We start from the raw sequence: 21,700 nt of genomic DNA, 5'->3' as shown, positions 1-21,700 counted from the left end.
AAGTGGTGAAAAGGAACACGAAGGAATGTTCGGCCTCTAATCATTAGGGAGATGCAAATCAAATGAGGTATCATCTCATACCAGAGACTGGCAGGGAGAAGGGTAGGATACTGGGGACCTTAGTGGTGAAGATGTGCACTGGTGGAGGGTTGGGTGATAAGATCACTGTATGACTGAAACTCAAACAGAAAAGCTTTGTAACTGTTTCACAGTGATTAAAAATAATAAAAAATTAACATTCTGATTAAAAATAATGTGGAATTCATGCCCAGTTCAATCAGCTTTATCAATGGTTGAAAAAAAAAGCAGTATTCCTACATTACAAAAAAAAATGCCCCTCGAAGAGGCAGACTGTAAGGAGGCAAAGCCGGGCAGCGGGGAAATAGAGGGAAGTGAGAAGCGTGATACCGAAAACAACGCATACCTAAAACCCAATGACATAATAAAAAAATTGATAGTGAGGGCAATAGTACAGAGTAGGGTGTTTGCCTTGCTCGTGGCTGACCCAGGTTTGATCCCTGGCACCCCACAGTCCCCTGAGCCCCGCCAGGAGTAAACCTTGATCACCACTGGCTGTGCCCCCCCCTGCCCAATATTGACAGTGAATGTCTAAAAAGTAGAATACGGTCAAAATTTTCTATGTAGTGATTTTTTAAAATCCACACCTACTACGCACTATTTCCCAAAGGCTAGATGAGCTCTGCTACAGAAGATGATGTTACAACAGGTGAAAAGGTTATTTTGAGGGTGGGTGTTAAGAACAATCCGCTGTGCTCAGGAATCTCTCCTGATAGTGTTCGAGAGAGCATACCCGCTCTATGTGCAAGACAAGCGCCGTAAGCCCTAGGCTGAGATTTTCAAGCGAAGACTTGGTTTCACTGGTCCCTATTAATTTAACCTGAGGTTTTAAATGTGATAATCATGCTCTATTTTAGTGTCCACATTGCTGGGGGTGAGGGAAAAGATCAAGGATCCAGGGTTCATCCAACAAGAAGCCATAACTTTATTAATGATAGAAACAGTACAAATTTCAAACCAAGCTGCAGTTACTCTTTTGAAACACCAAAAAAAGGGTCTCCATTTTTCCAGATGGCTACATTGTTAATTCCTGTAAAGGGAAAGAAATTCCATCAGAGGAAGTTCAAAGCAACTGAAAGAATTCAGGTTACTTAAATCCAAGGCAGCTGGGAGTAGGTTTTGGAGTACTAGCAGGTGTTGGGATGGGTGGGGGGACTCTAACTGGACAGGGCAGAGACAAGTTAAAAAATTAAAGGTTTGTACACTCACCATAATAGCATTTACGATATCATTACTGTTGTTCTTCAGGGCTCGGACCGCCTTTGCTCTCGACACATTTGCTTGTGACATGACCAATTCAATATCCTTAACTTCCACACCCGTTTCATCAACCTGAGAGGAAAAAAAAAATAAAAAAAAAAAACAACAACTTAAAGGCAATGCTTTGCTTTGGACAAGGTTCTTGATTTTTTGGTTGTTGTTGTTATTTGTTTTTAGGCTTACTCCTGGCTCTGTGCTCAGCGATCACTCCTGGTGAGCTCGGGTGACCTTATGGGGGTGCTGGGGATTGAACCAGCATCCCCATAAGGTAAGTGCCCTAACTGTGTACTGTTGCTTAGTCCCCCTGGACAAGTCTCTTGAACTTAATTTCAATATAACCCTAAAAGTACTTAACACAATGTGATGAGAGCTGAGAAGCTATATCAAGACATCAATACAAACACAACTACCCAGAGAAGATGGAAAATAAAAGATTTTCCTGTATACCTCTTCCTCTTCACTCTCCTCTTGTACAGTTGGAGTCTGTGTGTTTTCTTGAATGTTTGAGACAGCTTCACCTTGAACTTTGAATTTCTCAGCAGCTGCTAGCTGTGCTTGTTGAGATAAATCTTCGATCTAAAGGACAGAGAATACAGAAGACTCAGTCTGCAATAAATCACATCTTTTCTAAATTCTTACTCTAAAACCACACATTGAAACAGTTTTTGTAGTTATAAATTGATTTATCTCACCCAGATGATAGGTACCAATATATCAAGAATTAATAGGTCTAAAATAGTGATTCTAAAATGTGGATTGTCCCTCAGGGGACTTCTATCAATGTCTAAAGTCTTTTTGGTTGTCATACTAAACATTTACTGCTCAATATCTTTATGTACAGGATAGCACTTCTACAATAAAGAAATGAATCAAAACGTTGAGGTTGAGAAATCCTGGACTACAACAATCTTCAAAATGAGAACTCACCTTTGCTTCCCCGAAGACTATGTAGGTATCTGAAGCTGGGCTCTTATAGACATCTGGTTTTGTGATGACAAAGAGGATATTCTTAGACTTTCGGATTGTGACTCTAGTAACCCCTGTAACCTGTCGAAGACCCAGTTTGGACATAGCCTAAAGAATAAAAAACAGAACATAAACCCATCAGTTTCTAAACTTCTTTACTGCTCCTGGGCTTTCTGCCACAGTAACTCTAACATGACCTTATCATCACCAAGATCTTGACTGTATTTTGGAAAGCCAGGCATGAGCCGGTGGTGACGGGGCAACTGAAATCTCATGGGAAGAGGGGTGTTCCCGGCTCATCCTTCACGCCCTACCGAGGTCACGAGTTGCCCCCCACTAGCGACTCTCTGGCACGCCATGACTCCAGAGCCACAGAAACCAATCTCATAATTATCTGGCTCTCGGCAGAAATACTTCCAGGCTTAATAAGTAAAATATCAGAAACCCAAAATCCACAATTACAAGACATCATTTAGTTCTTGTAACCAGCTGTAGAAAACAGATTATTTCACAATGCCTTTTTAGCAGGTCTGATTTTGGGGTGTAAACTCGAAACAATAATGGTGCAACTTTTGTCGAAACAGTGAATCTAATCAAAGTAGATAGAGTGTTAACTAGAATTCATCTGCCTCACAGGCATTGGGAGGGTTGGGAGGTGGGGTATATTGGGTGAAAAATAAGTACCAGTGAAGGGAAATGTGTTTAGTGATTGCATGACTGAAACTTAAACCTGAAAGCTTTGTAACTTTTCCCACAGTGATTCAATTAAAAAAAAAATCTTGACTATAGCTCTTTTAACGTCTGATGCTTTATCAGTACTGTCATACAGGTCTATAATTTATCATTTAAAACCTTACCTTCCGTGCCTTCTTTTCACTTCGGCTCTGCTTTGCTTTACTGACTGGTTCTTCATCGATCTCAGCTGCTGCTGCCAGCTAAAAAGATATAGCAGCTATGAGTATAGTGGAATCTAAGCTTCTATACCACTATCCCATGTGGTTCCAATTCTATGGAGGTTCCAATCTCAAAACATAACAAGTTCTTTAGTCAACCCTGATTTTCCAGTGCTTTCTTCTCCATGTAGTAATGAAACACCCACCTGAGCTTGCTGTGTGGTTGCTTGTGTGGAATCCTGTTCCTCGAGTTCTGGTACTGATTCATCACTGTCAGATTCTGTTCCAGATCCTAAGATGACAAACACACTTACTACTTTATAGTAGATACAAGGAGGCACTTTATCATACCCTACCTGAACTAGAAGGTCCAAGTTAAATGTAAAACCGTGTTGTGTGAAGCCAGATGGAGAACTTCTTTCTAACTTAAGTCATAGACAGTGTGTACACATCTATTAAGGACCCAGCCCCCAAGGTGAGCAGCAATTGCTAGAAATATCTGAGCAGTTTATATTATAACTGCTCCCTTTCCCTCAAGGTCTTTATTTCTTGGCACAGGTAAACACCAATGACCTAAGTAAAACTTAGTTCCATTCAATTAGTGCAGGGAAGGGGAAGTGGCTCAGCAGTGGAGCATGGGCCTTGTATGTGAGGCCCTGGGTTCAATGCCCAGAAATGCAAAAACAAAACTAGGCAACCATCTCAGAAAAGTTCTGGTAAGTAAGTCTCCAGATACACTTAGGTGGAAAAAACAAAAACAAAAAACCCCACAAACCAAAACTGGTAAGATCTCACGGCTGATGTGCTCCCTTCATTCTGGGTTGGGGGAGGCCAGAAGCAGCTGTGTACACACATTTGACCTTATCCTCAAAACACTTAGCTAATTACTCGCTCTAATCAGCACAGCAGAAGATAATGCCAACCTACAGTCACCTCCATTGTGACTCTATGACTACTGCCATTTCTTCCAAATATGATTCATATATTGTAGTTTCCCTAAACTGAAAAGCCACGCATCAATTCACTATCAAGAAAACAAAAGCACAGATCTGTACCATTCTCAGGCTAGGCAAATACGTTTTTAATATAAGGGAGTCCCTGGGCAACTGGTCATTACTATGTCTATGATAAGTGAAACAAACAAACAAACTCATACAATGCTAGAATTCCCAATGTTTTAGCAAATCCCAGGCCCAGGGACAAGGTTAGTCATGTGTCAGAGATTAGAGCATTTGAAGGTCTAGGAAGTCTTGGTTTTCAATGTCAGATTAGTTAGGTTGGGAAAAAAAAAGCAGCAGCATACCCAGAATTAGTTTGAACATTACATGAAGTATCTGAGATGATGAAAACCAAGAGTCTGTTTCATGGTCCTAGAGATTCGGTAAAGTGGCCATTCTACAGTCTATGTCTAAACACAAGCATATGCACTGGAGAAAGCGGCGCATCCTAGGGTTAGTACTGGTGGGTAGCCCCGGGAGGGGTGTGGGCGACACACCATGCACACAGCAAACCAAGGCAAATACCCTTGTTGTTCTTCAGAACAGGCTGCTTGGCAGAGGGGGCTGGGACAGAGATCCCAGCAGGTTTGGGGGTGGGCATGTTGACGAGGACCGACTGGAAAGGCACTCCCCCCGAGATTGGTTCCGGGGGAATCAGAGGCGGCAGCTCATCCTCATCAGCAGGGGCTGAGGGCTTACAGGGTGAGTCCAGTACCAGCCCAGGTGAGGACGGCACAATTTGCTGTTTAGGAAGCAGAGGGGGGACTGGGGAGGGAGCAAGAGGCAGAGAGGCTGAAGAAGTGGGTGCTGGAGAGACAGATGCTGAGCCAGGCTTAGTCAGGCCCTTCTCAGCGGCAGCCACAGCTAGAGGGGTAGATGCTTCAGACTCAGGGGCAGCCACGGGGCAGCCTTTTGCAGAATGCAAAGAATCCTTGCTCTTTACGGTTGAAACAGGGAGCACATCTGGAGTCTTGGAAGGGCCCTTCGGAGTGGGAGCTGTCGGCACTGTAGAAAGGGGTTCTTTACTACCACTCTTGGCTGGGGTATCCAAAGAACTCTTCTTAGCTGATGAACCTTTTTTTGTGGGTGCCGTGACGGTTCCATTTTGAACTGAGGGCGCTTTAGATGCCTGAGGGGAATCTGACTCCAAGGAACATGGGAATGGGATTGCTGGAGTTTCTTTGGGAGAGGAAAGAATCACGGAAGTAGAAACCTCCTTGGCATCTGGGGTAGCTGGAATTCTTTTGGTTGATGTTGGGGCTGTTGGGGCCCCCTTGAGCACTGGGGACTCCTGAAGAGGCTGAGCCGAGGAAGTGGGGCCCTCTCTGGAGGTCGGGGTGGGTGTTGTTCTTTTGGAGGCTGGAGAACCTTTAGGCACTATAGTAGCCTGTGCCTTTTTGGAGGCTGGAGAATCCTTGGGGGCCCCAGCTGAGGGAACAGGAATCTCTTTGGATGCTAGAGTTCCTGGGGTGCCTTTGAGGGTTAGGGAGTCCTTGGGGGGCAGGTCTTTGGAGGCTGGGGAAGTTGGTGTCTTTTTGGAGGTGAGAGGCTGAGTTGAAGTGGGGGACTCTTTGGAGGCTACAGTTGCTTTTGGGGTTGGGGAGACCTTGGAGGACTGAACTGAGGGAATGGAAAGGTCTTCTGAGGCTGGAGATGCTGGGGTGACTTTGGGGTGCTGAGGAATCGCAGCTGGAGTGGGGGACTCTTTGGAGGTTGGGGTAGTGGGTATCTTTTTAGAAGCTGGAGCACCCTTTGGGGCTGGGGACTCCTTAAGGGGTTCAGCTGATAAAGTAAGACCATCTTTAGAAGTTGGAGACTCCTTGTGGGGCTGAGGTGAGGAAGTAGGGGCCTCTTTGCAAGTTTGGCCCCTTTGGGAAGCTGGAGTTCTTTTGGGGGCTTTAGACTCCTTGGGGGGCTGAGCTGAGGGAGTCGGGGCCTCTTTGGAGGTTGGAGTAGTTGAGGCCTTTTTGGAAGATGGAGGCCCTTTGGGGGCTGAGGACTCTTTAGGGGGCTGAGTTGAGAGAGTAGGAGAATCTGTGGAAACTGGAGACTCTTTGGGGGGCTGAGCTGAGGGAGTCGGGGCCTCTTTGGAGGTTGGAGTAGTTGGGGTCTTTTTGGAAGATGGTGCCCCTTTGGGGGCTGAGGACTCTTTAGGGGGCTGAGTTGAGAGAGTAGGAGAATCTGTGGAAACTGGAGACTCTTTGGGGGGCTGAGCTGAGGGAGTCGGGGCCTCTTTGGAGGTTGGAGTAGTTGGGGTCTTTTTGGAAGATGGTGCCCCTTTGGGGGCTGAGGACTCTTTAGGGGGCTGAGTTGAGAGAGTAGGAGTATCTGTGGAAACTGGAGACTCCTTGAGGGGCTGAGCTGAGGGAGTTGGGGCCTCTTTGGAGGTTGGAGTAGTTGAGGCCTTTTTGGAAGATGGAGGCCCTTTGGGGGCTGAGGACTCTTTAGGGGGCTGAGTTGAGAGAGTAGGAGAATCTGTGGAAACTGGAGACTCCTTGGGGAGCTGAGCTGAGGGTGAGGGAGTCAGGGCCTCTTTGGAGGTTGGAGCAGTTGGGGCCTTTTTGGAAGATGGCGCCCCTTTGGGGGCTGAGGACTCTTTAGGGGGCTGAGTTGAGAGAGTCAGGGCCTCTTTGGGGGCTGTTGTAATTGGGGCCTTTTTGGAAGATGGAGCCCCCTTGGGGGCTGAAGACTCCTTGGATTGAGTTGAGAGAGTAGGAGTATCTGTGGAAACTGGAGACTCCTTGAGGGGCTGAGCTGAGGGAGTTGGGGCCTTTTTGGAAGATGGAGGCCCTTTGGGGGCTGAGGACTCTTTAGGGGGTTGAGTTGAGAGAGGGGGGTTATCTTTGGAAGTTGGAGACTCCTTGGGGAGCTGAGCTGAGGAAGTCGGGGCCTCTTTGGTGGCTGGAGTAGTTAGGGCCTTTTGGGAAGCTGGAGTTCCTTTGGTGCCTCGGGACTCTTTAGAGGGCTGAGCCAAGAGTGTGGGGCTATCTTCAGAAGCTGGAGCTTCTTTGGGAGGCTGAACTGAGGGAGCAGTCGGGGCCTTTTTGGAAGCTGGAGGCTCTTTCGGGGGTTGAGCTGAGAGAGTGGGGCTCTCTTTAGAAGCTGGAGCTCCTTTGGGGGATGGAGACTCCTTAGGGGGCTGAGCTGAGGGAGTCAGGGTCTCTTTGGAGACTGAAGTGGTTGGGGCCGTTTTGGAAGCTGGAGCTCCTTTGGGAGCTGGGGACTCTTTAGGGGGGTGAGTGGAGGCACTGGGGCTATCTCTGGAAGCTGGAGCCCCTTTGGGGGGCTGAGCTGAGGGAGTTGGGCCCTCCTGGGAGGCTGGAGTAGTTGGGGCCTTTTTCGAAGCTGGAGCCCCTTTGGGAGCTGGTGACTCCTTAGCAGACTGAGTTGAGAGAGGGGGGCTATCTTTAGACGCTGGGGCCCCTTTGGGAGCTGGAGACTCCTTGGGGTGCTGAGCTGAAGTAGGGATATCTTTTGAATCCAGAGCTCCTTTGGAACTTGGGACCTTTTTGGAAGCTGGAGCTCCTTTGGTGGCTGGAGACTCACTGGGATGCTGAGCTGAAGGACTGGGGGCATCTTTGGAAGCTGGAGCCCCTTTGGAGGAAGAGGATTCCTTGGGGGGCTGAGCTGAGGGAGTGAGGGCCTCTTTAGAGGCTGGAGTAGTTGGGGCTTTTTTATTAGCCGGAGCCTGTTTGGGGGGTTGAGCTAAGGAAGCGGGGATATCTTTAGGAGTTGGGGCCCCTTTGGAGTCTGGGGAAGCAGGGGCTGGAGTTGTTGAGGGGTCTTTGGGGACTTCGGAAGCTGGTGCTTTTTTGGAGACTGGAGACTCCTTGTGAGTCTGAGCTGGAGGAGGAGGGGCTCCTTTAGAGCCTGGAGAAGTGGGTGACTTTTTGGAGGATGTTGTTGCTGGAGCTCCTTTGGAGGCTGAGGCCTCCTTGGGAGGCTGAGCTGGGGAAGTGGGGGTCTCTTTAGAGGCTGGAGTAGCTTTAGAGGCTGGAGTTACTGGAAGTTCTTTGGGGACCTGGGTAGCTGGTGCCTTTTTGGAGGCTGGGGACTCCTTGTGGGACTCAGCTGAAGGAGTGGGGGTCTCCTTGGATGGCTGAGCTAAGGAAGTTGCAGCCCCTTTGGGAGCTTGGGATTCCTTAGGGGACTGAGCTAAAGAAGGAGGAGCCCCTTTGGAACCTGGGGCTTTTCTGGAGGCTGCTGTTGCTGGAGCGCCTTTGGAGGCTGTGGTCTCCTTGGGAGGCTGAGCTGGGGAAGTGAAAGCCTCTTGTGAGGCATTATGGGACGGAGCTGCTAAAGGGTCTTTGGGGACCTGGGTAGCTGATGTCTTTTTGGAGGCTGGGGACTCCTTGGAGGGCTGAGCTGAGGGAGTGAGAATATCTTTAGAAGCAAGGTGCCCTTTAGAGACTGGAAACTCCTTGGGGCACTCAGCTGAAGGGACTGGGGCCTCTTTGGCAGCTGAGATTACTGGGGTCCCTTCGGGAGCTGAAGACTCTTTGGGAGAAGGAGTTGCGGTTAAGGAAGTGGAGGTCCCTTGAGGGAAGGCAGCTACTGGTGCTTTTGGGGCAGAGGAAGGAGCCAAGGCTAGAGAGGCAGAGGCCTCTTCAAGGGATGGCTCAACTGCAGTTTTCTGGGGGGCTGGAGTTTCTTTGGACGAAGGCAGAATCACACCTGACAGAGTAGGAGGTACTTTTGGGGATGAAGGTGCTGGGGCCCTTTTGGATGAGGGAGGGGTTGTAGTCGAGGAAGTAGGGCCTCCCCCCTTGGGGAACAGGGTTGCTGGGGGCTCCTCCATCCTTCCGGGGGAGGGGTCAGCCAGGGCTCTTTCTGGAGAGAGAGGAGTTGCTGTTGAGGGAGTAGAGGTCCCTTTGGTGGTTGGGATTGTTGGGGACTCTCTGGGGAGGACAGGAGCCTTAGCTGGGGGAGAAGAGGCCATTTTGGGAGGAGGAGGAGGTGGGGCTCCTTTGGGGGATGGGAGAGTGGAAGGGTAGCTTTTGGTTGGCGACACTTTAGGGTCTTGAAAAGTGAGATTGGCCTCTGGAAGAAAGGAAGTAACAGGAGAAATAAGAGAGGCGAGATTTCCAGCAGGAGTATCTGGGAAAACACTTTTAGAAACAGAAGGATCAAAGGTTAAGGTAGTAGAAGTAACCGATTCATTCTTGGTTGGAGGTCTGTTAGTTTGAGGAGACAAACTAGATCCTAAAGAAGAGGGAGACCCAGCTAGGTCAATGCATTTAGAAGATTCCATAACTGAAGTACTGGGGTCCTGATATGAGAGCCCTTTAAGAGGGGAAACCACAGGTGCCAATGCTGAGGTTTGAGACATGCCAACAACTTTTTTTGCTTCTGCAGGAAGACCAGTTGGAGGAGGAGAGAGAGGGCGCTCAGACTTCAGAATTTCAGGGGTCTTTACCATAGTAGCCGACACTTTCTGGGGTGAAGTCACAGGTGGAGGTACAGAGCAATGTTCTGAAATGGGACTAATCAGGGGTAAAGTGGGAAGAGTGCTCTGTTGGGGGGCTAAAGCACCAGCTCCTTCCAACAAAGAACTTGCTACAGCTGCAGGAGAGCTGCCTCTAGAATCTTGAGGAGCCGCCCCAGCAGTGGCAGCACTGTCCAGAGGAAAAGTAGCTGCAGTCGGGACAGTGAGAGAACTTTTAAGCTGAGCACCAGAAGGGCCCGGGCTTACCAAAGTATCTGTCTTGATTATAGACGTTGGGGAACTGACACCCACAGGAGAGGTGGTTGGCCTACCTTCAGAGAGAGGCTCGGTAAGGCTTTTCTTTGCTAAGAAGGCTTCAGAAGAAAGAGGCATAGCCAGAGATGACTGATTCTGGGGAGAGGGGGGATTTTTAGGGGGTGCCAGGCCTAATGGTAGTGAAGGAGGGTCTTTCTTCGTTGGAGGTCCTGCTTGGGTTGGTGAAACAGGGGCTGCTCCAGGAGAGGCAGGCACGGCCGGCAGATCTTTCTGTGTTGGGAACTTGCCCAACCCTGAAGTGGGGACACTGCTGGAGCCCCCAGGAGTAGGCAAAGGAGAGACTGGAATTCCCAGCGTGGTTGTCACTGTAGGAGTAGAAAGCTGCTTGGGAGGCAAAGGTGCTGCCACAGCCAAAGCAGAATGGGAAGTAGTGTCTTTGCTGCTTACGACACCTGATGAAACTGGAGAAACACAAGAAGCTACCTCTGTTGTACTAGTAGGTGCAACAGAAATTAGAGAGGGGTTAGTTGTAACTGGTGGGGTGGTTCCTACAGAAGAAACAGGACTTTCCACCAGGCCTGGACTTCCTGGAGAAGCAGGAACTGAAGCCACAAAAGGCCGATTAGTGTTAGGAGAGCCTTTGGTGAGGGCAGCTGTAGGAAATAATGGCAGAGAAGAGGTAGCAACAGTAGAGGAACCAGAATGGCTATGAGAAGTTACGCTCGTCGAAGTAGAACCCTGAGAAAGACCCAGAGAGAAATTTGGCGCCTCCACTGGAAAAGCAGCCGCGGAAGCAGGAATCATCTCATTTTTGGAAGGAAGGAGAGAACTCACAGATTTCTGAGAAGAGCCAGAGACCCCTACAGGAACAGTATTCACTTGTGAATCTGACAGAACACTTGGGGCTGTCTGAACTAAAGGCTGGATATGAGAAGCAGAACTCTGATATAACGGTGCAAGATGGGAGCCCAAAGAAGTGTGGAAAACTGAGGGTGCACCAGAAGTTACAGGAGTAGATGGGGTTGAAAGAGATAAAGTGGCAGGCGGATTAAGGGCCCCCCCCTTTAGGCTGAGGTTTACAAGGTTCGGTGGAGAGGTGAGAGCTGAGGAAATAGGGATGCCTTTGATCTGAGGGGAGGTGATCCCTAGGGAAGTGGCAGGTAGTGCCTGAAGGCAGGAGGCTACTTCAGACTGAACAGGGGCCAAGGGAGTCACAAATCGGGAAGGACCAGCACTGACTATACCTGGAGAGATGGGGGGACCTTTTAGTTTAGGAACTTCCTGAGGGGGAGCTTCACCTGGGGAGGTCTTTGGTTCTAAGGAAGCAACAGGAGCTGACAGAGACGTCACCAATCCCGACTCCCCTCTGCCAACTGCAATAAGAGGGTTAGGTGGGAAAGCAGGGCTCTTCTGACCTGCGTGGGGAGCCAAGGCAGCTGAGGAGGAATGGGCACCTTTCAGGGGAGAGGCCAGAGCCAAGGCAGCTGGGGAAATGGGAGGCCCTATTAGGTGTGGCAGGAAAGTGGGGGTATTAGGAACAGCTCCCAAAGGCAGTGTTCCAGGAGGTGACTGAGGAAGGGGACCTTCATCAAAAGGGGCTGCTGAGGCAATAGTAGGAGACAGGAAGGGAGAAGACTGGTTAAGAGTTGCCAGAGGGCACTGTGGGGGTGCCAGAGAGCAGGGAGGGGGTTGGGTAGGTTCAGGCTGCCCTAAGGCAGCAGCGACACTCAGGGCTGAAGACACAGGAAGCACAGCTGGAGGAAAAAAGCAAGAGGGATAAAGGGAAGGAAAAAAACAAAGGTGAGTTACGCAGCCCAGCAGCCCAACTTGGCACAACATGCCTCAAGGGGACACTAGGTTTTAAATTCGGTATGAAAGTCACCACACAGGATTAGCCAAAGGTGACAGGCAACAACAGCAACCCCCCCAACATAGTTCAGTAGACAAGAATATATCCCTCTTCCCCTCTTTACCTCCTACATTGTCCAAGTTCTACCAAAATTATTTTAGGGTGGCAAGTTTTTAATAACAACTGATTAGTCTCTAAACGGGAGCAACACCCTCTAAATGGAAAGCATGGAACATGCCCTTATGTTCTTTTTCCCTCCTAAATGAGCTCTATTCCTTTTTTCTCACAGGCAACTGAATTACAATAACAGCCATGCTAGCCTCTACCTAAGAACCACAAATTCACTGAAATAGATACTGAGAACAAGAAAAGAGGTGATGATAGGGAATGAGAACCTTTCGGAAGGAAGGTCTGGTATAATTATATTCTTCCTAAAGTTCAAACATTTCAGAGTTTGACACTATTAAATACAAAGTCCTTGATTACTTAATTTTCCCACGCCTTACGCCAAACAAAAAACCAACCACAACTGGCTTGGACTCCAGTCTTCCTATTTATGTCAAATATCAATAGAAGATCAATTAGACCTCTAGGGAGAGGGTTTGGTCACAAGAGAAGGGACTGAACTATGAATCTGTAACCTAACTTGTTAAACCGGACTTTGATTCTATTTTTGAAGCAGGGAATTGGAGCGGAGACACTCCTCCACTACACTGGATCCCCACCCCTTAATCTGGGTAAGTCATTCTGCCAAAGGAAACTATTTGACACCAGGGTAAAGTTAAGCAAAAGATTTTCTGAATGATGGAAAAATACCAAGTGTGCTATTTATTTAGGACAACAAATTACATTTTAGATTAACAAATGGTCAACACCTGAAAGTATTTTTTTAAAAAAAGGCCCACATGGCATTCAAATTCAATTTACCCAAACACTAAATTTTTGGAGAGGAATCCTACTATAGCAAAGATAGGTGGTTCAACAATCCCCCCCCCCAAGAGTTGATAGGTCAAAATCTTTCAATTATAGTGTTAATGTCTTCAGACCTGTCTTCTTTTGGCTGGACCTCAAGATAAGGCCCCAAAACTTGCTCTATGTACTATAACCAATTCCTGGGGAGTTTTCAAATTCATTCTAATAATTATAATTCCTATAGTTCCTTACCATAAACTATTGCCAAACTCAAAGGAGTCAGAAATTACTTAGCAGCACTTTAAAGACAGTTTTAGAAACAAGTATTCTTTCAAACCCCAAATCACATTATCCTAAGTTCACCTAAATTCCAGTTCCTACTAAGACTCTCTAAGTCTCACCAACATTAAATTACAGGCTCTTTAGGGACAAGTCCTGTATAGCTGGACTTCATGTACTTCATCCCCTCCCAACTCAGGGGCTCCTTTTTCTCTTGCAGCTGTTAATTAATCCCTTCAGCTGCTAAAATGAGACAGGTGGAAAGGAGGGCCCCAATACTTTCAAGTGCAAACAACTCTTATTTTAAGCCCAGGAGACAGAAAATGCCCTTACGGGACAAGTGGAATTTAAAAATTAAAAAAATGAGGCATTTAGTTGGTGGAGCCTTTAATTTACTTCTGCACAGCTGACGCAGCAAAAAAGTCTAGCACTCCGCCCTCCCGTGTGTTTTAAGCAGCATCCTTTCAATTAAAAGCTGAAGAGCATTCAAAACCAATCTTATTTCAACCCTAGATTCAGGAGGAGCTGTTGATGAAGCTATTTCCCTTGAATACTGGAGAGTCTTTTGGCACCAACACACATAGCAAGTTAATCAAACCAGGAGGGCCCGGGGGCCCTGGGCAGGGACCACGGAAGAGCCCAAGTCTCATCGGGCCATGTGATGAAGGCACAACGCTAATCCCTGACATCTAAAACCTTGATGCAACCCGCTGGCTGAGACTCCGCAGCAGCTCAAGTCTCCTTGGCCTGCAAGCGGCCTTCGAGTTCCAATACGTTAAGAATCACTAACCGAGCCCCTTTGCTGGCTCGGCTTGGCCCTGGGGAGGTGGGAGTTCCAAGGCCAAACTCCTTGTAAAATAGTTGTCACAACACACAGCAGGGCAGAATCAAGTCCTCCCCCCCCCACCCCGCGATCGTCAAAGACGCTTTTTAAACGCTTACTCTCACCATCTGAACCGAGACGCGGGGGCTGCGGGGACCCACCTGTCTCAGCCTGGGGCTGCGGCAACTCCTGCTCGGTGGCAGGGACGGTTTCTGTGGCTTCACCGGGCATTTCTGAAGGAAAGGAATAAAGAGGAGGCCTGAATCGATCGCACCCGTCCTCCTGCTATTTTTAAAAGCAACGGGGGACGGCTGTCAAAAAAAAAAAAAGGCAACTAAGAGGGTGCGCGCGACACCCCTCCCCGAAGCGTCCGGGAGGCAGCGAGAAACACGCGGGACCCCGTGTCTCCCGACCACGCCAACGCTCAGGTTTCACCCGGCCGAGGCGGACTCCCCCGAGTCCCGGGGTTCGTTTCATTCGACACTCCGGAACTCACAAGAGCAGGGACCGGGCGGACCCCGACTCCAGGCCGGAGAGGGGGAGGGGGACTCCGACTCCCCGGGAAATGGCATCGAGGAGCCCGGAGCCTCCACGCTCGCCTCTCCCGGGGAGAAGAGCGAGACCCCGGCCTCTCTCCTCCGCCTGCTCAAATAAGTCCTTTTCGGCAGTGACCGAGCTCGGCGACCGCCGGCTCGGCCCCGCGGCCCGGCTGTCTGGCCAGGACACCAACCGCAGACCCCATTTTGTCCGCAGGCGCCGAGGCTACACTGCCCCCGGGGCACGAAGGAAGCCGGCGGCCCCCGAGAGCCTCCAGTTCTCCTCGGCTTTCGGTCCCCGGGGCGGCTTAGCCGGCGAGAAAGGCAGATGGCGGCGGATAGAGGGCAGCGGCGGGGACAGCACTTACTGTGCGGGGAGCGCGGAACCAAGATGGCGGCAGAGAGAGAACGAGCGAGAGCGTGACCCACGCCTGTTGCAGAAAGAGCCGGCCGGAGGGGGCGGGGCGGGACCGGAATCGTTTCCGGGTCACGAGCCTCTGCCCGTCACCGAGCGACCCGAGCGGCTGTGCGTGACGCGGTCTAAATAAGGCGCGGGTGGTGACGGGGTCTAAATAAGGCTGAGAATTCAGGACAGGACGCCCTGGCCAGGTCGGAGCTCTCTGATTGGAGCCACGCAGTCCTTGCCGAGTTGACCCCTTCCTGTCCATGAAACTGACGCCCTCTGGATACCCGGACAGAAACGACTGCGACGCAGCTTCTGCACTTTGCTGAGCACTGTGGTTACAAAATACTTCGGATTTTCTTTTCCCAGACACTACTATCAGATACCAAGTCATATCCAATACCACAGAACTTATATTTATGCCACTGGAAGGTAGCGATGACCTAGTTTAAGTGCCGTTGCTGAAGTTTTGGAATGCATATGGATCACTGTTGAAAATTTTATTTTATTTTATTTGGGTCACACCTGGTGATACACAGGGGTTTCTCCTGGTTCTGCACTCAGGAATTACCCCTGGCGGTGCTCAGGGGACCATATGGGATGCTGGGAATCGAACCCGGGTCGGCCGCGTGGAAGGCAAACGCCCTACCCGCTGTGCTAATGCTCCAGCCCCTGTTGAAAATTTTAAACATTCTCCTGCCTCTCCCAAACAGTAATTGTTATATTTTAGGGGATCCGGTGAGATAGTACAGCGGATAAGGCGCTTGTCCTGTATTCTTCCAACCCAGATTTGATCCTGGGTATCCCATATGATCCCAGAGCCCCACCAGGAGTGATCCCTGAATGCTATTAGATGTGTCCCCCCCAAAAAAAAAAAACAGTAATTGTCTTTGGACAACACCCATTGGTGCTGAAGGACCTCGCTGTAATGGGGGATCAGACCTGGGGCTGATACTTATATACATCAACATTTTTTTTTGAATACTTAAAAAAATTCCATATTTGTAGCTCATGTCCCTAATCCACAGGACCAATGAGAGGGTGGAGAGGGAGAGAATGAGAGAGAGTAACGCACTCAAGAGAGAACAAGGGCTTCTCCAAGGGCGGAAAGAGCCTCTACACACATCCTAGCATTAGACATAAAAGCATGAAAAGTACACATCTCAAGAGGGGAGATGCGGGTGACACATGTGCTCAGGCACCACATGTGCTCCGCCATGTGGGTGCAAGCAGCACATGGGCTCGGGCAGCATATGCACCTATACATCAACATTTTAAATAAATAGTGATTCTATTTTTGTTTTCTTGTGTTATACTCCACAGTGCTCAGGGGCTATTCTCTGACTCACGCACTAGGGGCTCAAGGGTCCGGTCGGTCCTTGTGGTGCCTAATGCTGGGGATTGAGCCTCATGCATTCAGCCTCAAGCTATTTCTCTTGCCACTACAGTTCTTGCCTGTTTTGGGCACTTGTTGGAAATAACAATTTTCTTAATGAATAAGGGTTTTATTCAGGAAGTATGGGCAGGGGGGTGGAGCCAGAGCTGAGGAGTACCTGTGTGCTATTTTAGGGTCTGAGATCTTAAACATAGTTCAGTGAGCATTAGGATTAGTGAATCAGATTAAGTCAGAATGGAATTTACCAGGAATAAAAGACCCCTGCTCCACCCCCCACTCTTGGTCACTAGGAGGCCTACTCTAGATTACAGAGCTTGCCCCCCAGATTTGGTTAATTGTGGTGCACCTGAGAGCTTGCTGTGCTGCTGGGATCACAGTTGGTGCCTGGACTCTGTGTGTGTGTGTGTGTGTGTGTGTGTGTGTGTGTGTGTGTGTGTAGGACAAGGGGTTCAGGGTCATTTCTGGAGGTCTCAGGAGACCATGTTTGATATCCTGGATGTGGCACGCAACACAAGTGCCTTGCACTGTGTCCCCAGACCATGGTGCCTAGATTGAACTTGCAAGGTGCTTTGCTGCTAGTTTTCCTTGCCCCCAATCCAAAACCAGATTCATTCTCTCTCTCTCTCTCTCAGTCATACCCAGGTGCTCAGGGGCTAAGTCCAGTTCAGTTCTTGAGGGTCACTTCTGCTGTTGCTCAGGGGACCAGGTAGTGCCAGGGATGTGAACCTGGGTCTCCAGCATGCAAAGCATGTACCAATGCAATGTACTCACCTGTAGTTGTTTCTGTAGCCAGGAAGGAAAGATTAACAAGAGTAATAGTCCTTACCTGACAATAATTACTTTCTTTCTTTTTTTTTTTAATTTTATTGAATCACCATGAGATAGTTACAAGCTTTCATGTTTAGGTTACAATCACACAATGATCAAATGCCCATCCCTCCACCAGTGCACATTCCCCACCACCAATATCCTTGTTATAACCCCCCACTTTCCCACCCTCCCCCTGTCTCCATGACAGACAATATTCCCCAAACTCTACTTTTGGGCATTATGTTTTGCAATACAGATACTGAGAGGTTCTCATGTTTGGCCCATTATCTACTTTCAACACAAATCTCCCATCCCGACCTATTCCTCCAGCCATCATTTTCTTGGTGATCCCTTCTCTATTCCAGCTCCCTTTTCCCATGAGGCAGACTTCCAGCTATGGAGCAATCTTCCTTGCCCGTGTATCTACTGTCCTTAGGTGTCAGCCTCATGTTATGTTATTTTATACTCCACAAATGAGTGCAGTCCTTCTATGTCTGTCCCTCTCTTTCTGACTCATTTCACTTAGCATGATATTCTCCATGTCTATCCATTTATAAAGCAAATTTCATGACTTATTCTCTCCTAACAGCTGCAAGGGGCTGGAGCGATAGCACAGTGGTAGGGCGTTTGCCTTGCACGCAGCCAATATGGCTGACCCGAGTTCGATTCCTCCGCCCTTCTCGGAGAGCCCAGCAAGCTACCGAGAGTATCTCGCCTGCACGGCAGAGCCTGGCAAGCTACACGTGACGTACTCGATATGCCAAACACAGTAACAAGTCTCACGATGGAGACGTTACTGGGCCCGCTCGAGCAAATCGATGAACGGGAGGACCGTGACCGTGACCAAAGTTTCTTTAACCAGTCATCTTTTCTAGGGCAACTGGGTTGTTTCCAGATTTTGGCTATTGTGAACAGTGCTGCAATGAACATATAGGTACAGATGTCATTTCTACTGTGCTTTTTTTAAAAAAAAATTTTAATTTTTTATTTTATTTTTTATTATTTTTTTTATCTACTGTGCTTTTTTGCATCCTCGGGATATATTTCCAGGAGTGGTATTGTGGGTCATTTGGAAGCTCAATGTCTAGTTTTTGAAGGACTTTTCATATTGTTTTCCAAAAAGGCTGGACTAGTGGGCATTCCCACCAACAGTGAAAGAGCGTCCCTTTTTCCCCACATCCACGCCAGCACTGGTTGCTTTTGTTCTTTTGAATGTGTGCCACTCTCTGTGATGTGAGATACCTTATTATTGTTTTGATTTGCATCTCCCTGATGACTAGCGATGTGGAGCATTTTTTCATGTGCCTTTTGGTCATTTGTATTTCTTTTTTGAGGAAACTTCTGTTCATCTCCCCATTTTCTGATGGGATTGGAGGTTTTTTTCTTGTACAATTCTACTAGTGTCTTGTATATCTTGTATATATATACATAAATATATATATCAGATGGGTATTGGGTAAATATTCTTTCCCATTCTGTGGGCTCTTTCTGTATTTTGGTCACTGTTTCTTTTGAAGTGCAGAAGCTTCTTAGTTTGATGTAGTCCCATTTGTTTATGTTTGCTTCCACTTGAATGGCCAGCGCTGTTTCATCCTTAAAGATGCTTTTAGTTTCAATGTCATGGCGAGTTCTGCCTACATTTTCCTCTATATACCTTATGGATTCATGTCTGATATTGAGGTCTTTAATCCATTTTGATCTGACTTTTGTGCCTGGCATAAGACAGAGGTCAGAGTTCATTTTTTTGCAGGTAGCTATCCAGTTTTCCCAGCACCACTTGTTGAAGAGGCTTTCCTTGTTCCACTTCACATTTCTTGCTCCTCTGTCAAAGATTAAGTGGTCATATATTTGGGGGTCTGTGACAGAATAGTCAACTCTGTTCCATTGGTCTGCAGGTCTGTTTCTAACCCAATACCATGCTGTTTTAATTACTTCTAAAAGCAAATACATTTTATTTGGTAGGTGCAGCTTGCTCAGGGGCAACAGACACTGCCACAGCAGCTGACTGAACACAGAGACCAGCCTGGGCATTAGAGCCTTGGCGTTAAGGCTCTAGAACCTGTTCCAGCAGCATTTTCTTGATGAGTTAGAGGACAAGGTCAAGCTGCCTGGCTGAGCCTTGCCAGAAGCATTAGGACACTTACCCAGATCGGCACAGCAAATCTCCAACTTGCTAGGGACACTTCCCATGATAGGCAAAGCCTTATGACCTTGTAGAAATTGAAATCTGCTCACAGCACTGGTGGCTTTTTTCTTTTTCAAAATTAATTTACTAATTTAGATTTTTGGGCCACACCCAGCAGTGCTCAGAGGTTACTCCTGGCTCTGTACTCAGGAATCATTCCTGACAGTACTCAGGGGACCATATGGGATGCTGGGGATCGAACCCGGGTCAGCCAGGTGCAAATAATCTATTTTATGTTGTTTGTTGTTACAATGAAATGGTAAGCAGAATTACAAAAAAAAAGTTGAATAAAGTTTGTGAAAATTGTTATATCTCAAAATGGGGGTGCTAAAATCATTGTCTGAGGATTTACTGAGCTGTTTGTCTTTAGTTGAGCCTGCTGAGTTATTGTTTTTGCTTGTTGAGCTAAATGGGCGCCTACTTTCCTCTCTAATGTGCTGTGCTCCTACTGACTCAGCCGTCAGTATTGTGGAATTTGGAGGTGTCCAGGAGTTCCAGGATCTTTGTACCTGGGAGTTTTTTCAGCTTGACATCTCTTCAGAGATTAGTGGTCAAACAGTGAAATTGGGTTGTTTGTATGGTGGAGGCTGTTTGTGGGTGCTGCTGCTGAGGCTGGCAGGGTGACCCACCTCCACCTGAAAGTGCCCAGTTTTCAGCCAGAAGTCCAGTGAGTTTCATTGACTTGGCTTGCATCTCTTCTGAGATTAGTCATTTCTTTTTTGGTTACATTGGCAATGCTCAGGGATTACTCCTGGTTCTATACTCAGGAATTAATCCTGATGGTGCTTGAGGGATCATATGGGATGCCAGAGATTGTATTGAGTTGGCCGCGTGCAAGGCAAACACACTACTTGTTGTACTACTGCTTTGTCCTTTAGAACATGGTCCATCTGTCAAGGCTGGAGAGGGTAGAGCACTTGCCTTGCACACAGCTGACCCTGATTTAATCCCTGATGCCACCATATGGTCCCCCAAGCTTTGTCAGGAGTGATCCCTCAACAGAGCCAGGAGTAAGCCCTGAGCATGACCAGGTGTGGCCTCAAAACCAAATAAAGCCAATAGTCAACCATTCCTTAGATAATAAAACTAAATTTTGACCATACTCCTATATAGTCCCCCTCAGGTTGTGGCCCAAACCCTCTCCCAATCTTGCAAAGAGCAAGTTAGGAGATGGATAACAGTTGTGGCTTGTTTCTATGTTCTCATATATGGATAGTTGGCCAAATTGGAAAAAAGGAATATCAATAGTTAATGAGCATGTTTCTGCTCTTCAAGAACTGTTTACTCCTTTACACGAATGCAGTAAAATTACAGGCTGGTATACCTGTTTTTAATTTTATTTTTTTGTATTGCCAACGAGTGAATCCAGGGCCTTTTGCACATGCAAGGCAGACACTCTTAATGATGAACCAAATCTCTGGTCCCAAGAGTGTACCAGCTTACTTTCTGAGGTTGGAATGTGTCTGAGCAGTAATCAGTGGTGCTCAAAGGTATTCTCTCAGCAGTGCTTGGGAAGACCGTTAAATGATGGAATGCAGGGCAAGCACCTCGACCCCTATATTATCTTTCTAGCCCTGCTCACCTGTCACCTGTCTCCCATTGTTTATCGATTTGCTCGAGTGGGCGCCAGTAAAGTCTCCATTTATCCCAGTTTGAGATTTTAGCAGCCTCTCCTTACTCATCTTTCCCAACGCTGCCGTATTGGAGGCTCTTTCAGGGTTAGGGGAATGAGACTGTTTATTGTTACTGTCTTTGGCATATCGAATTCGCCACGGGTAGCTTGCCAGGCTCTGCTATGAGGGCGGAATGCTCCAAGAAAAACTGCACTGCTCTCTTCCAGGAGCTCTGCTTTATAATCTCTGGATCTTGGCCGTTATGAGATTATATGGCACTGGGGGCAGTTTGTGGGTGATTGCCAAGCTACTGGAAAAAAAAAAGGGGGATCTGGGTGGAGGAGGCCCAGTCCCGATTCAAGCAGGCTTAGAGATCTCAGCCACGGGTCCCACATACCTGGATTCCTCTGTTGGTTCTTTTATGCGGGAGGCTTGTCCCAGCGTGTGGAGAGTGACCTTGAGTATGGCTGTGGCTGGGTTCTGGAGGTTTTCGGCTGCTGGGGCTCTGTTTGGGGAGGGGGGGAAAATCAACCCGCCCCCCTCCGAAAGGGCCCCCGTGAAGACAGCCTGATTCAGGGGCAGGAGATTCTGGCCCTGGTACCAGTTTTTAATATTATAGAATTGAAACATCTTCGTGCTCAACATTTTACAAAATCATAACTGAAGTATAAAATATCTCTTCTTGAAAGGAAACCAATCTTTCTACTGAGTTTTTTGTTTAACAGTCACACCTGGCAGTGGTTGGGAGCTATCATAGCTCAGTGCTTAGGGTCATGCTGGTGGTGGTTGGGGACCTTGAAGTGTCTGGGAGTCAAACCTGGGCATCATACTGGGTTCAAGCTTGCACAGAAATGACTCCAACCCTTGACCTATTTCCCTTGCCCTCATTCTGAGTTTAAGATAGGCAGTCAGTAATTTTTTTTATTTATTTGTAATATTTGGGTTTTTGGGCCATACCTAGCTGTGATTAGGAGTGACCCGCAGTACTCAGGAAATGT

At 48.0% G+C, this 21,700-nt stretch overlaps 1 protein-coding gene across 2 annotated transcripts; it reads right to left on the bottom strand.

Annotated features, from left to right (window-relative positions):
- Nucleotides 1-979: 979 nt before the first annotated feature.
- On the bottom strand, nt 980-14,746 carry NACA (nascent polypeptide associated complex subunit alpha). 2 transcript variants are annotated; one of them, XM_056120269.1, is made up of 8 exons: nt 14,664-14,746; nt 13,921-13,992; nt 3,404-3,489; nt 3,162-3,239; nt 2,266-2,412; nt 1,786-1,914; nt 1,288-1,410; nt 980-1,108 (listed from the first exon to the last, which is right to left on the bottom strand). In XM_056120269.1, exons 2-8 carry the CDS (start codon nt 13,988-13,990, stop codon nt 1,094-1,096), a joined length of 648 nt encoding a protein of 215 aa, XP_055976244.1. In that variant the 5' UTR covers nt 13,991-13,992; nt 14,664-14,746; the 3' UTR covers nt 980-1,093. The 2 variants fall into 2 exon arrangements, with proteins under 2 accessions (XP_055976244.1, XP_055976245.1); XM_056120270.1 differs by lacking the exon at nt 14,664-14,746 and adding an exon at nt 14,490-14,508.
- Nucleotides 14,747-21,700: the final 6,954 nt, after the last annotated feature.

Source organism: Sorex fumeus, unplaced genomic scaffold (assembly GCF_029834395.1).
Source record: "Sorex fumeus unplaced genomic scaffold, SorFum_2.1 ptg000042l, whole genome shotgun sequence".
Taxonomy (NCBI): Eukaryota; Metazoa; Chordata; class Mammalia; order Eulipotyphla; family Soricidae; genus Sorex; species Sorex fumeus.
This window is presented reverse-complemented; position numbering and strand designations above follow the sequence as displayed.

Bases quoted from the DNA above. Each gene is read 5' to 3' on its own strand.
- NACA (XM_056120269.1), bottom strand. From the start codon at position 13,990: ATGCCCGGTGAAGCCACAGAAACCGTCCCTGCCACCGAGCAGGAGTTG. The intron at 3,240-3,403 runs GTGGGTGTTTCA...ATATCTTTTTAG, and splicing joins CAACCACACAGCAAGCTCAG to CTGGCAGCAGCAGCTGAGAT. The intron at 1,411-1,785 runs GTATACAGGAAA...TTTTCCTCTCAG, and splicing joins AGGAGAGTGAAGAGGAAGAG to GTTGATGAAACGGGTGTGGA.